The 14501-nt window shown below is 37.2% G+C and overlaps 1 protein-coding gene across 1 annotated transcript; it reads left to right on the top strand.

The window, feature by feature from the left end:
* Positions 1–31: 31 nt before the first annotated feature.
* On the top strand, positions 32–14133 carry coq8aa (coenzyme Q8A, genome duplicate a). Its single transcript, XM_033990489.2, has 18 exons — positions 32–231; positions 388–460; positions 4166–4265; positions 4547–4626; positions 4708–4955; positions 5022–5211; positions 5287–5353; positions 8368–8433; positions 8761–8898; positions 9673–9758; positions 9928–10068; positions 10361–10442; positions 10545–10638; positions 10891–11032; positions 11364–11471; positions 11544–11609; positions 11756–11842; positions 12817–14133. Exons 3-18 carry the CDS (start codon positions 4172–4174, stop codon positions 13105–13107), a joined length of 1980 nt encoding a protein of 659 aa, XP_033846380.1. The 5' UTR covers positions 32–231; positions 388–460; positions 4166–4171; the 3' UTR covers positions 13108–14133.
* Positions 14134–14501: the final 368 nt, after the last annotated feature.

Genomic DNA, 14501 nt, shown 5'->3' with positions numbered 1-14501 from the left:
AAAAGGCGTTGTTTTTGCGTAGGCGGAAAAGAAAGATTTAGGTCCGATTTAAAGAAAGACATCTGCTCGTTTTTATACCCAAACCCATCTAAAAACACGACAGTCTGAATTAGATATATTCGGGTGCGTATTTGTGCGCAGTTGTGCAGCGCTGGACTGTTGTGCGCAGTGAGATCAAGATTGCGCCGCGTCTGCGCAGGTCCGCGGGATCAGAGGAGCTGTGCTGAAGCTGTGAGTTGGTAAATAAGAGCTGACCTCGTGGAGCAGAGGGACAAACTGGATTAGCAGAAGTAGTGTGACCAGCAGACAGCTTGTTGCGGGTCTACTATGCTCCATAATTAACTAAACCGAACGAACGCAGTGTTATACATGTGTTGTTTGTTCTAGTCGTCCCCGAGTGACCTCTCACTACTGATATTAACGGGACACGAAAACCGCTGAGTCTTCACTTCGGCTGTTGGTGAGTAAACGCTTAAATCAGTCAATGCATTTGTTTCTTGTAGTTTATCCTTGGAGGACCAGTGAATGCAGCGTTACCACAGCCAAACGCATATGAATGGTTAATCTACCAGAGCTCTCAGAGGAAGCATCGTGCAGTACAGACTCGCCTGTCTCGCAGCACACTTTGTACTAACTTCATGAACCTGCCACGACGCTGATAACTTCACCAATAACTGTTTTACGCGTCGTGGCACCTCGTTTACGCACGGGCAACTTGGAGTAGTACTGCATTAAAGTATGATCAGGAGTGGACAACATGGCACTGCATCTTCGTCCAAGAGAAATTCATAGTATTCACACAAAAAAATGAATTGCAAAGGTTGTCAAAACATGGCAGCTGTTGAATTTGTTGGGCCACTTTAAATCTGCAAAGATCAGAGACTTTAAACACGGGTAAACTTTGCTTTAGTGCATTCATTTGGCCTATGGGTGCGTACAGATTAGACATAGGTCACAGTAAGTTGTTCAGCAGGATGTTTTTCCATGTGGCAGCAGCAGTAGTCGCTTATCAAGATGTAGCGCCTGCGCAGTTTATCTCAAAGACACTACAAACATGTCATCTTTTATTGCTTCATTGTTTATGTACTTTAAAACACACCCAGAACCTTTTTAAACTCACCACTTACTTCACCTCGTACTTGTCTAAACAAATCCAGTGCTAGTGGTAAAACATAATTAAATAAAAGAAATGTACAGTTTACTGATAGACTGGACCCAGGTGGGAATGTCAAGTTGCTGCATTTTGTGGTTGAATTAAGACAATATGTAACACAAATGGTATTTCTAACTCCCCTCGTTATTATTAGCTACTGATAAGAAGATGCTGTAAGCTTGTGTCATATTTATTGGCAGATGATGATAGAAGTCAGACGGTAAGTTCATACTTGTACTGCCCGTTACACTCTCAGATATAGACTCTGCACATAGGGTCAGTGCATCTATTTTCAAAGCCGTGAGTCAACAGCTTGTGCAGTTGTAGATCTCAGACAACAGCTGAAGCTTAGGTGTGTTCACGCTCTGTACAATGCCATACACAATAACAAGATGTTTTAAATACTTCAACCACCTTCTCTATCTATTGCAGAGGCCGCATTGTTATAACGGTAATGAGCACAAGGCTAGGGCTCTGTAGCAATATTTATTATCAGTTTTAGTACTTTAAACAATATCTGGTTTAGAAATATAGGCCTACCACACTAGCACAGGCCTTTTTTGGCACGTATGAATTAATCATTCTAACATTAGAACTGTATAACACATTTAGGATAATAGATTTAATAAAAGACCTTTTATCTTTGAGCAATAGCAGTCTCAGTCAGTAGGTAACTAGGCAACTAACAATCATTTTAATACTCAAAAAGACTGTAATTATTCTTTTAGTTAATCAAGTCATCAAACCATTATTTCTGTTGTAGATTGAGATTTTATTCTTTTTAACATTTTTATTTAGTTAATGCTACATGTCCATTTAGTCCAGTAAGGATTATCACAGTTACAATTACAATATTTGAAAACACAACTAGTCATGATTATTCTGGTTAACTGTTGCCGTTTTATGTCTCAGTCAGGTTACAACAGGCAACAATATTAATCACTGTATCTCATCTGTTTTTTTACTGTACTAAATGGGTTAGTTTTATACAGTGCCCAGCCCTGCACTATTCTTATACTAGTGAATCTCAGGTGCTGACTTGTGCACAGACCTGTACACACCTCCACACTGACAGACTATTGGGAAGTTGACATTGCTCAATTGTTCAACATTTTTTTCTGAAGGGCATAGACTTTGCAAATACAAATTTTAACCACTTTTGTTTACATTGTAGATTTCAGTTTGCTAACGCATTGTTGTGCACAGAAAGGGAATATCACATGCACTTTTGCTCTGTAGCAAAGTCAATATTGTTTTTAATATGAATCATTTTTACCTGAAGTGAAGTTTTTAGTATTTGTGTCAATTTGTTGGAATATTTGGACTAGACCCTTCAAAAGAACCAACTGAAAATAAGACCACTGACCCAGTTTGTGCCTTGTTGTGTAGATGTGGATTTTAGCACATGTTTTAAAAGCACGGCTGTGTTTGTTTTTGTTTTTTTTTTCCCTTCCCTCTGGCTCAGATCTTTGCAGAGCATGTTGAAGCTTGTCGTCACACCCACAAACGGCAACAAATGCACATGGTTATGAAGTACGGTATATTCTCATTGAAAGACAGATGGTTGGTTAAACTCCAGATGAGTTCACTGTCCGAGCAAGGTGGACCAGTGACACAGTTAACTTGGCAAATAAAAAGGAGAAAAAGACAGTCTGCTTCAGTGTTTGTGTTGTTACCCTTCTGACCACGATTATGAATATTTTCAACTTTATTACCTAGAAGGATGTTAGTAATACCAAATATAATCCAGCATTTGTAATAGTATGTCACTGTTGTGATTATAAGAATATCAAGATGACGGAGCACTATTTTTGTACATTCAAAGGTCTTGAGTTGAGAGTTTGCATGTTCTTCCTGTGTCTGAGTGGGTTTCTGTCAGTTCCTTTGGTTTCCCTCATTAATCTAAAAAACATATAAAACATAAAAATGACCAGAACATGGCAAAGACCATGTCACTATTTGTGAGCAGAGATCTGAGATTAATAGGAGACTTTTGTGAATAAAATCCTATTTGATAATGAGTCTGAACCCACCCTTTCTCTACAATTTTGTGATGTAAATTTCACAGAAAACCAGAGTCCTCCAAGCTAATGGTCAAAATGTATATATTTGCATGCTGACCACACCCCATTGTTTATGTCATATGTATAGATACTGTAGGATGGATACCTTAAACCACTACTGGTCAGTAGAGACAAACTGCTTTACTCAACTAAAGCTGATTCAAAGTTTGTTCTTGGAAAGAAATCTGTAAAGTTAAATGTGACAATGTTTCCAAGCACTGAATTAGAGTAAGGGTACATCACGGTGCCAAATGTGTGACATGAACCAAACACGTGCACAGAAATAACCGCTCTCCTTCCACAAGTTTCCAGTGACATTATCAGATCTGCCCTGGCCACATACTCGAGCCTTCACAGCAGACAAGTCATGCCCGGTATTCCCTCCGCTGTTTTTATGTTCCCTGTATGTGAGCCGGAATGGGGGTCAAGGCAGGAGTAAATTTAGAAAAAACTTTTCATCTTAGCATGACTGTGCTGTCCTTCTTGGTTCAGACAAGGTGACTATAGTCTATATGTTACATTTGTGTATCTTTATGATTCTTTTACCCCACCTGCTTTCCGAGTACCATCAGGTCTGAACCCTGTCTTTAAACAGGACTATTCCCGGAGTAAACCAGGTCTCAAATTGGAATGCATCATTGCTATTGTAGTTCTAACCAAGAAATTGGATGCAACTGTCAATAAATTAAACAAATTAAACAATTTAGAGGACCTAGTGTACCACCAGAAGGAGCTTGTGGATCTGTGATACATGCACCTCAGTCTAATAACACCAGGGTGACTAACAATTTTTACTACTTACTTATAACACTGTACAGTATGTACGGTCTTCTGCATTTTCTGTTTTATTTCTGGTTGACAATTTTTGCCTTTTATGATAAAGAAATGTATGTTTTTATGAGAAGTCATATTAACCTAAAAAATGTCTGTCTTTGTTTTGTCCCTTTAGTCCGTCATGGCAACTGACATGATACTGTTGATGCGAGGCTTGGCTAAATTAAGCCAAGCAGTGGCAGAGACCCAGACCAATGCCTTACGCAGTGGGACAGGTATGATTAGCGTTTAGTCATATTACACATTTTGAATAGTAATATAACTGCTCTGGTTTTACTAGGGATGCATTCACACTTGCACTTATACTACATCAAATCTAAATTTATTCTAAAACTAAACCCAGAACTAAACATGGAATAGAACAGGACCCAAACATGAGCTAAACCACCAGGGCTAAACTGAGCCCAAACAAAGACCAAACAAGGATAAGTGTGAATGGGTCCTAAAAGAACAATTTAAAGTGCATACGTATTAATGTATTGTTTAATTTGAACAGTGCCAGCGGTTGGGGCAGCAGTTGAAACCGTCCAGTCTGCTGCTGAACAAGGTCTGTCTACTGCCATGATGAAGATGCAGGTGAGTTAAATACAACAGGAAGAAAATCTAAATGCTATGCCATTGAAAAGTACATATTCTTGTGTATTTTTAACCCCATAGGAGATCTCTGGCCAGCAAACCTCCTCGACCTCATCTGAATTTGATTTCCCTGAGGATGATGGGACATTTCAGGCCTCAGAGTTCAGGGAAGAAGGTGGTGAGTTTATGGCTGGGCATTCAGGAAGTGGAGAGGAAGGATCAGCCAATCAGAACTCAGCCACAGGAGGAAATCACTCAATATTTGAAGGATATAAAGATCCATCAAAACAGTTCACAGATCAAACCAGATCCTATCACGTTGACTCAGGGTAGGTATCATGGAACGTAATGTATCATTTGCTCATTTTAGGAAACTAAATTAATATATTTCACAGGAGGCACTTTTTGCCCAACCATCATTTATACGCCCAGAGACATTTGTGGGGACAGATGTTGTGCCAGCATTCGATTAGGCAGCTCAGGAATTATCATCAGGACCCCTCCACAGTTGGGGGGCTGACAGCAGAGGACATTGAGAAAGCCAGGCAGAGCAAGAGGCCAGATGCGAAACCACACAAACAAATGGTGATACTTCCTCATTATGATATTATGTTATTTACTAAATACATAAACTAAAATCATATTGCTTTTATTTTTTAGCTGAGTGAGCGAGCTAGAGAGCGAAAAGTGCCTGTGACCCGACTTGGACGATTGGCCAACTTTGGAGGTACAGGATTGTCATTGTCATTATTATATTCATTGCAAATTACCAGCATTCAAGTGACTTAATGGCCTCATAATTTTGTGCATTTTCCTGTTTTGGTTTTATTTATTTTTTATTTTTAACTTGAACCTGCAAGATTTTTTTTTTTTTATGTATAAACCAGGAAACTATTGCAACACTTGTCAGTGAGAGATCTTGTAACAATATTTTTGCAACAGTTACTGACTTTAAACTGTTCAGTAATGTACAATATCAAAGAAAAAGTGAAATATGCTTTTTTACCTGACATCTGCAGTAGCTGAGATGTACAAATATATAGAAAACATTTTATGCTTTTGTGTAAACAATAAAAAAACATTATGCCCTTTCCTTTATGCCCATTAATACAATATAGGTTTAGATAATAACTTTTGTTGTATTTCCCTGTGTAGATAAATTGTTAGCCCATCTCTCTGTGGCTGCTTGTTCCATTCAGTTTGAAACAGAATTGTGATTGCTCTTCATTTGGACTTCTGACTAATTCTGACTTTCAACAATCATTAAAACCATGAAAGGGACACATTTGGATATGCAGCTCTAACTGTTCTGCACAGTGACCTAATCGAATTCCAGTTATTTGGGGAAACCAAAAGCTCATGACAGGTATTACTGTATGTTACTCCTCTGCAGATCCTGAACATGTGCCTTTGGTGATAGATAAGTGAACAGGTGGAGAGATGTGATTCAAAGCGGCTACAAACACATTACAAGTTTGTAACATAAGCTAAGGGCAGCATCTTGTATCCGATGAGCTGAAGTGCTAACTCAGACCTACGCAGCAATATTGTGTGCAGGTTTCCATTCAACGAGATTCTGTGGTGTAATAAATTAACCGTGTTGAAAGGTGTAACATTTAGACAGGTGTTATGGGGGGCAGAGGCCAGTGTCAACAAATAGTTTAGATAACTTCATTAGTTTGATAATTTGTTTAGATTGTTTTACTTATGAAAATTCTGCTGTTTACATGTTGTCCCGACACCTTGAATATTACATGATTACAAGATTATTATTGTTACAGAGCAGCCCCTGAAGGCATCACCTGTATGTCACACTGTTGTTGTAAACAGAGCTCGCATGGCCAGTGATTGACAGACACACGTGCTTTTGCAGTCTAATATTTCTGTCACACTTTGAGCTGTACTTTAACAGCACCATTACTTAGAACAACATCGTTCATATCCAAAATCCCCACTAACCATAGAAAATATAGAGAAAATGGTGTAAAAGTGACAACAAATCCTTGCACTGCTGGAATTAGCAATACAAGGATACTAATATTTCAAAACTAAATTGACCTAGGGATTACACAGATCTCTTTTAAAGTACTTAGTGTATAAGCTATAACCGTCTTTTCCTATAAAATAATTACTTGTATCCAAAATCCCCAGTAACCATAGAAAATATAAGAAAAATGTTTAAATCCTAAAACAAGTTGAAATCTCTCTACATATTTTTGTCTTATAAAGCAGTGTTTAGTGTATATGTTACAGTTAAGCTGATAATCCAAGCATGGAATACCTCTAGAATGCCTACTGTTTTTAGGCAAAGTAGGAAGTGGATATTTTATTATCTACTTTGCCTAGGTACTGTATAAAATTCCTGGTGTCCTGTAAAGTGTGGCAGTTTTATTGTTGAATTTTCTCTAATTTAAGAGAAAAGCTATTTTTGTAAGCCAGAGACCAATCAAGCCTAAGTGTAATCTGTACTACAGTTGGACTGTAACATCATGACATCCCTGTTCCTTGCTATGTCAGATTTTAGTACTACGATTATTGTGAGAAGAAAACGCCACAATTGATCACAATTACTCATGATTATTGACTCTATGAACAAATTGTGAAATGCCAAATGCTGTGACATTACACTATGACCTGGTTTATGAAATTAAACTTTCTGAAGGATAAAGTAAATAATTTAAGGTGACATAAACGGTCAGAAAAAAACACTTTACTTGAATTGTACTTTTTTGGAGTATGGAATAAATAGAATAACTCTGCCTGGTCGTTTTAGGCATTCTATGGCTCAAAGTAGCAAATGAATCAATATATTGTACTTTGCCTGGTGGTTTAGTATAGAACTGATCAACGTTGACTGTACGTATACATTTTAAACTTTATTTTTATTTTTTTTAAAGCACTGTTTATCCAAAAACAACAAGAGCATCTATAGAGAAGTCTTGAATGTATTTTGCATTTGGTGTATAGAAAGGAAAATCTTGCCCCATACGGTCAAATAAATATATCAATATATTATTGTTTTTGGCTTGTAGAGCAGTGTTTAGTACAACCACAGGCTCATGTTAACTTACTCTTTTTTTAACCGCTCTAGCTCTTCTATGTTGCTTCAGTCTCTGTGTTTGTGTCTGCAAGCGGAGCGGTTATGTAATAAAAGGTTACATAACATATTGGACTTGGAGGAACTCTTATTCAAAACAGCCCCTTCCTCTTTTTTCTACAAAATGTGGGTGGATTATATTCTTTAACAAGCCAATTATTGTGAGATTATTAGACTTTGATGTATGATCCTAGTTTACGCTTTTCAATTGTCAGTGCTTGTTTATCTTGTCTTAGTTGAGATTTGGGGGATATTTTTTGACAGACGCAGATGCTATTAAAGACTATAGCATTATTTTGCTTGGCAGCTGGCAAGCGTCTGTTATTCATATATATATATATATATATATATATATATATTATATATATAATATATATTTAATTATTCATTCACTCCACACCAAGAGCTGCCCTGGGAACGACTGACAGAAGCCTGTCTATCTTTGCCCCTCTGACTGTCACCTATGCATAGGCTAAGTAGTTTAAGTGTGTTGCCCAAGGACACAGTGACAGTTTCCACTGGTTTGTGCTGACTTTTCGGTTGGTGAATGAATGCTCTAGTTAATTGTTATGTATCATTTTGTACTGTGTGTGGAAATAGTTAATTGTCTAAGCTCTTCTCTTCTGTTGTCTGCTTTGTTACAGGACTAGCTCTTGGTTTGGGTTTTGGAGCTCTTGCAGAAGTGGCCAAGAAGACCATTCGACAAAATGGTAGGTAACCTACAAGGAAGAAAGAAAAAAGAAAGCAAACCTTTCCCTCACACCAGTAACACAAGATCTGTGTTGTTTGTTTGTCAGTGTTGATACTTTGTAATCCCAGTAAAGACGCAGGGCCGAGAGTGCGCACCTGCCTCTGGTTTAAATCTGTGGTAATGCGACTGAAGGAGACCACAGTCCCTGCCAACATCTCAACCTACTGACACACATACTCCATCAAATATTTGTGCATAGATGATAACTGATCTTCTGAGGATTAGGATGTTGACAGAGTTCACTTTTTTGCCAAAGTATTATAAACTATATTCTTAATCTTTACAGATGCTGAAGGTGAACAGAAGAAAGCTGTTTTGGATTCAAGTCCCTTTCTGTCTGAGGCCAATGCTGAACGTATCGTTCGGACACTTTGTAAAGTCAGAGGAGCTGCATTAAAGCTTGGACAAATGCTTAGCATTCAAGGTGAGCTGAAACAAGCCATTTAAAATAATGAAAAAATAAAATGCATCACTTTAACAGGCAACAATTGTAAGCATTTCCCACTAACCAAGTTGTATGTACATGGTGCAGATTAGGAGAGGACAAAGTTGGAGAGTCTGGCTGTGGTAGTAAACATCTTGGTTCATAGTGAGCTCGGATAACAACCGTAAACAAATGACTGTGTTTGTTGACTCCTTGCCCCTGATCTAACCTTGAGCAGTGACCTTTGGTTCTTTGGCATTTATGGCCCGAGTTCACAGCAAAGTTTGCGCGGGGCACATTTTAACAACTGCAGAAAAATAAAAGTGTGTTTGCTCTTAAGTTTCAGACCTGCTGCACCTCACTGAGGTTATTTGTAGGTCCACCACACATTTACTGTGTTTATTGACAAGCCATTGCTTAAATCATAAAGGTGACTGCACAGGTATTCTCTGTAGATGACGGACATACTTACTGGCCCTGGAACATATAAATCATCCTACTGTATAAATAACCTCAAATACAGCTCAGAACAATAGCAAACCCACAAGCCATAATAATGTACTGTCCTGATGTTGACAGTTTTACAACGGCAGTTTAAGAGTCATGGCATTGTGCTTTAAACTATTCTAGTCACTGAATGAAATAATAACAACCTTTTGGTCCCTTATCATAACAAAACTCATTTTGACATTTTTACGTAATTTTAGGCAGAACATTTGGATTTTATAGAAATAATTGTTTTGTCGCTGCCTCATGAGTAAATATGTCTTTCAGATGATGCTTTTATCAACCCACAACTCGCTAAGATTTTTGAGCGTGTGAGACAGAGTGCTGACTTTATGCCAATCAAACAAATGACGGTAAAGTCCTTTTTAATTTTGTAATGCTTTTGGGATTACATAATAAGAGCCTAATATCAGATTTGTGCACAACAATTTTGCATGTTTTGTTTAGTTAGAATTCTTAGGTAATGAATACTATATAAATGTGTCATATTTAATAGCAACAGTTTTTTTTGTTGATTTACAGAAAGCCTTAAACAATGATTTTGGTCCAAACTGGAGGGACAAACTAGAGGCATTCGAGGAGCGTCCATTTGCAGCAGCCTCAATTGGGCAAGTGCATTTGGCCCGGATAAAGGATGGAAGAGAGGTAGCCATGAAAATACAGGTACGACAGCCACATGTGGGTGTATACTAACAACAGTCCCTGAAAAAAGTGTTGGTAATGCAAATATGTTATGCTTTGTTAAGACCTTTTTCCCATTTCTTTCTATTTTTGTAAAAAAATAATTGCAAAACGTATATATTTTGTATATAATAATAATCAGTTGTCCTTTTTCATAAACTAACAACCAACTCTTTGCTTAATTTTTCATCTATATCCACAAAAATAAATACATTTGGCACCAATATATTGTCCATGCATAAATGAATATTCATAATTGTGTGCTTGTCCTCAGTATCCCGGTGTAGCCCAAAGTATCAACAGTGACGTCAACAACCTGATGACTGTGCTGCACATGAGCAACGCTTTGCCTGAAGGTACAGACAGTTTGTCACATGTCAACCTGTTATCAATAGTAATGATAAATGCTGCTTTTACCAGTCTGCTTTAAACCCCTTCTCTTTTGTATTTTGTCATAGGCTTGTTTCCAGATCACCTCATTGATGTGATGAGAAAAGAGCTTGCACTGGAGTGTGACTACATCAGAGAAGCTCAGTGTGCAAAGAAGTTTAAGTAAGTAGGCTGCCAATCATCACGTTCAATTACTTTTAATAAATTTTAATGAGTGAATGAGTTTACCACTGGCATAAAATGACAGCCATGTCCCATGTCAGGGCAGGTGTAGTAGCTTACCCCATGAATAATGCAATGTAATGGATATTTTTAATGAACAAATGGTGGTACATAAATTAAAAAAAAAGTAATTTCTAATAATAATCTAGATTACAAACATACCTTATTTTTTCTCATGTATTTTTGCCATAGGGAGCTACTAAAGGATGATCCATTCTTCTACGTACCTGAGGTGATCGATGAGTTAAGCAGCAGACACGTCCTCACTACTGAACTCGTCCCTGGTTTTCCACTGGACAAAGCTGAGACTCTGTCCCAGGACCAGAAGAATGAGGTATGCCACAACAAACAAGCAACTGGAGAATGTGAATGAAATCTGCTTACAAATGGGAATCTAACTGTCAAGCTTGTCCACATGGCAGCCTCTTAGAGAAAACGCCATCTAGTGGTGTGTTTCCCATGAAAACCCCCCAAAAAAAACAAAAATAGTTTGACAGTGTATGTTCAGATATTACCCCTGCATAATACATGACTGGATAATGCACTTTCAAATTAAAAGACTTAGATTTTAGATAGATTTATTTAAAAATGTTTTTGTTTTGCAGATTGCTGCTTTAATTGTGTCTCTCTTAAAGGGATGTCATGTATTTTTTTTTTTTTTTTAGATCTGTCAGAATATCTTGATGTTGTGTCTAAGAGAGCTGTTTGAGTTCCGCTACATGCAAACTGATCCAAACTGGTCCAACTTTTTTTATGACCCTCAAACGCACAGGGTAAGCCGCACTACAGTTGAGATATATTTAGTAACATTCTATAACATTAATGATTTTACCATGGTCCTCTAGGTGGCACTGTTAGACTTTGGAGCTACCAGAGGATTTGACCAGACTTTCACTGATGTCTACATTGAAGTAAGATGTCAAAACCTTTTCACATTTTGATCTTGTGGTCAATCTACTTGGATAACTTTCATTTAATTGTAAAGTAGTAGTAGTAATTAGTATATTATCAATAATTATATAATTATTATAATATATTTGTGTTTCTATGGTGTCAGGTGATCCGTGCGGCAGCTGAGGGTGACAGAGAAGGAGTTCTACAGAAATCTATTGACATGAAGTTTTTGACTGGATACGAGTCCAAGGTTCGTATGGCATAAAACAATAATAATAATCTAATCATTGCCACCCATCTCGGCTGATGGACGGGTTGAGTACATAAAAACTACCCAAATTATATAATGTGTGGTTGATTATTTGAAACTTGCCTTGATAATATGGACTACGACTCGGGACTTGACTTGGACACCTGTGACTTAAGATGACTTGATGGTTCCACTCCAAAAAATACATATGCTTAGTACACTCTGATCTCTATTTGGTTGATGGTTAGAAGTACTTTCAGTGTGTCATTTACAGGAACAAACTGGAACATGTCTCTCCCCACTTCTCTATTTTTGACCAGGACTTTTTTAAGACAGATCATTTACAAAAATCTTATAAACTGTGACCAATTTTTTCAGTAATTTAGTGTAAATCCTGAAAGGATTTAAAACTCAAAACATAGGACTTGACTTGTGGGCCACTAACTTGGGACTTAACTTGAACTTGCTCATCTTTGACTTGAACTTGAGCCCAACTTACTATAATTTTGAAAAATAAGTATTTTGTCCCAGTCACTGCTTTATTATATTATATAGCATCAATATGGTTTTGAGTTGAGACACAATAGTTTGCAAACAATGAACAAAATTCACAAACAAGGAACTTGCTTCGGCGTTATGGTGTAACTTTAAACAAAGAATAATAATATAAATAAACTATGATAACATAAAGTAAGGACATGCATTAAACTTCAATATAAAAAACAGTATGGGCAGAAAAACAGTGTCAACAGGATCAGTTCAAGAAGGTTAATTAGTTGTTTAAAGTGGCAGTAACTGGTTTTATAAAGTGACAAGTGAAAAAAAATTTAAATTAATATTCTTATTATGAAGTTTGAAGAGTAACATTTAACTCAAGAAAATAACTACAACTTAAAAAAACAAATGTCACTATTACCGACCTCAGTCTCTATTTAAAGTTTGCCTCCTCACTGCATGTCTGTGTTCCTCTCCAGCCGATGATAAACGCTCACGTGGATGCTGTGATGATCCTGGGGGAGGCCTTTAACTCAAGCGAGGCCTTCGATTTCGGCTCTCAGTCCACCACAGAGCGCATCCACAACCTGATCCCTGTCATGCTCAAACACAGGCTCACCCCACCCCCCGAAGAGACCTACTCCCTTCACAGGAAGATGGGCGGCTCCTTTCTCATCTGCTCCAAGCTAAACGCCAAGCTCAAGCTCAAGGAGATGTTTCAGAAGGCCTACAACAACTACTGGGAGGGGAGGACCAAACCCTCTAACTAAAAAGATAAAATGAAATTGCATAACGCACAAACTGGGGCCAAAAGTAAAGCTATTGAAAGAATAACAACAGGGACAGTTGATACGATTCCTGCCTGCGACTGTTTTCCCCATTTTGGGCATCTCACTACCGAAAGACAATGTAGCACAATTTCCAGTTTTAGATTTTAAACATGGGAGCAGCCAGCAACATTGGATTTGATTTTTGTTTGAGAATTTATTGTAGAAATATTTGATTTGAATGCATTTTTGTTGAAGGTACTTTTGCTTTTTGTAGCATTTGAGTTGCTGTGTAATTATGAAATGTTTTGCTTTAAACATGTAAGTTTTTTTCCCCCTATGAATTTATTGTTTCCAAAAATATCTGGGAAATGGACAAAAAAAGATAAAAGGATGCTCGACAGTCCTTAAAGTATTATATAATTTTCACAATATTCTGTTTGTGGTTATACTAAACTGTTCTATTTGAGATTAGTGAGGTTCAAGGTAAAGATACTGCCTAGAGGGCTTCTTAAGAGGGCTTCTTCGTTGTTTTTGTTTCACTGTCCATAATGGTCACAATTACAAATGCAAATCAATGTTTAGTTCAGCTAACCATGTTTAAACTAATGCCTCAATTTTAATACCAAAGTAATATTTTCTTGTAATCTTGTGAGTGTGTGAATGTAAAATGCAAAATGAATTTACTCTGGTTGGGTCTATACTCACTAATGTATATTGTCCTTGGTAAATATGGTAAAGATGATATTGGTAAATATCATCTGAGAGTGTGAAATCCTAAATAGTCTCGTGTGGCTGCAAAATCTTTCTGTACTGTTCTGCTCCACCGATTCAAAATTGTAGGCATAATTGTTAACAGTGCCTGTGCTTTATTGATTTAGCAAGAAATATCTATATTTTTGTTAATAAAATTTAATAACTTTTGTAAATCTAATGCATTTTAAAATGACTATATTAAAATCAATTCATTTTGATGCATATCTTGTGTGTATGACATTGAAACAATTAAAGAAGGCCTATGCAGACATTGTATTTTCTGAACAGAATCATCAACACAGTATCTCAGACTCACCACTTAAATGCTTACATGTCACGTGGTAGGCGTTTTGGGGACTCTAAAAACCGCCTTAGTTATTTTTGTAATTCAACATTGTAGCCGACAGATGGCACTGTATTCAACTTCAACTGATACATCATTGAATAGCACGCTTCAGATAAGATTGTTAAGGTAAGGCTGTTAAATGTGTTTAAGGCCTATATATGCTTCACTTTTCAGCTTTTCATAGTTTTCATTTAGTCTCTCATGCACATCACTCTTTAGTATGGTAAGTGAAAAGTATCTAGCCTACTAAATCCACTGCACACTAGGCTCTAACCTAATCTGATAGGCCACAAGT

The sequence above is a fragment of the Periophthalmus magnuspinnatus genome, chromosome 24, assembly GCF_009829125.3.
Source record: "Periophthalmus magnuspinnatus isolate fPerMag1 chromosome 24, fPerMag1.2.pri, whole genome shotgun sequence".
Lineage (NCBI taxonomy): Eukaryota > Metazoa > Chordata > Actinopteri > Gobiiformes > Gobiidae > Periophthalmus > Periophthalmus magnuspinnatus.
The sequence above is the reverse complement of the archived record's forward strand: the minus strand, read 5'-3'. Positions and strand labels throughout refer to the sequence as shown.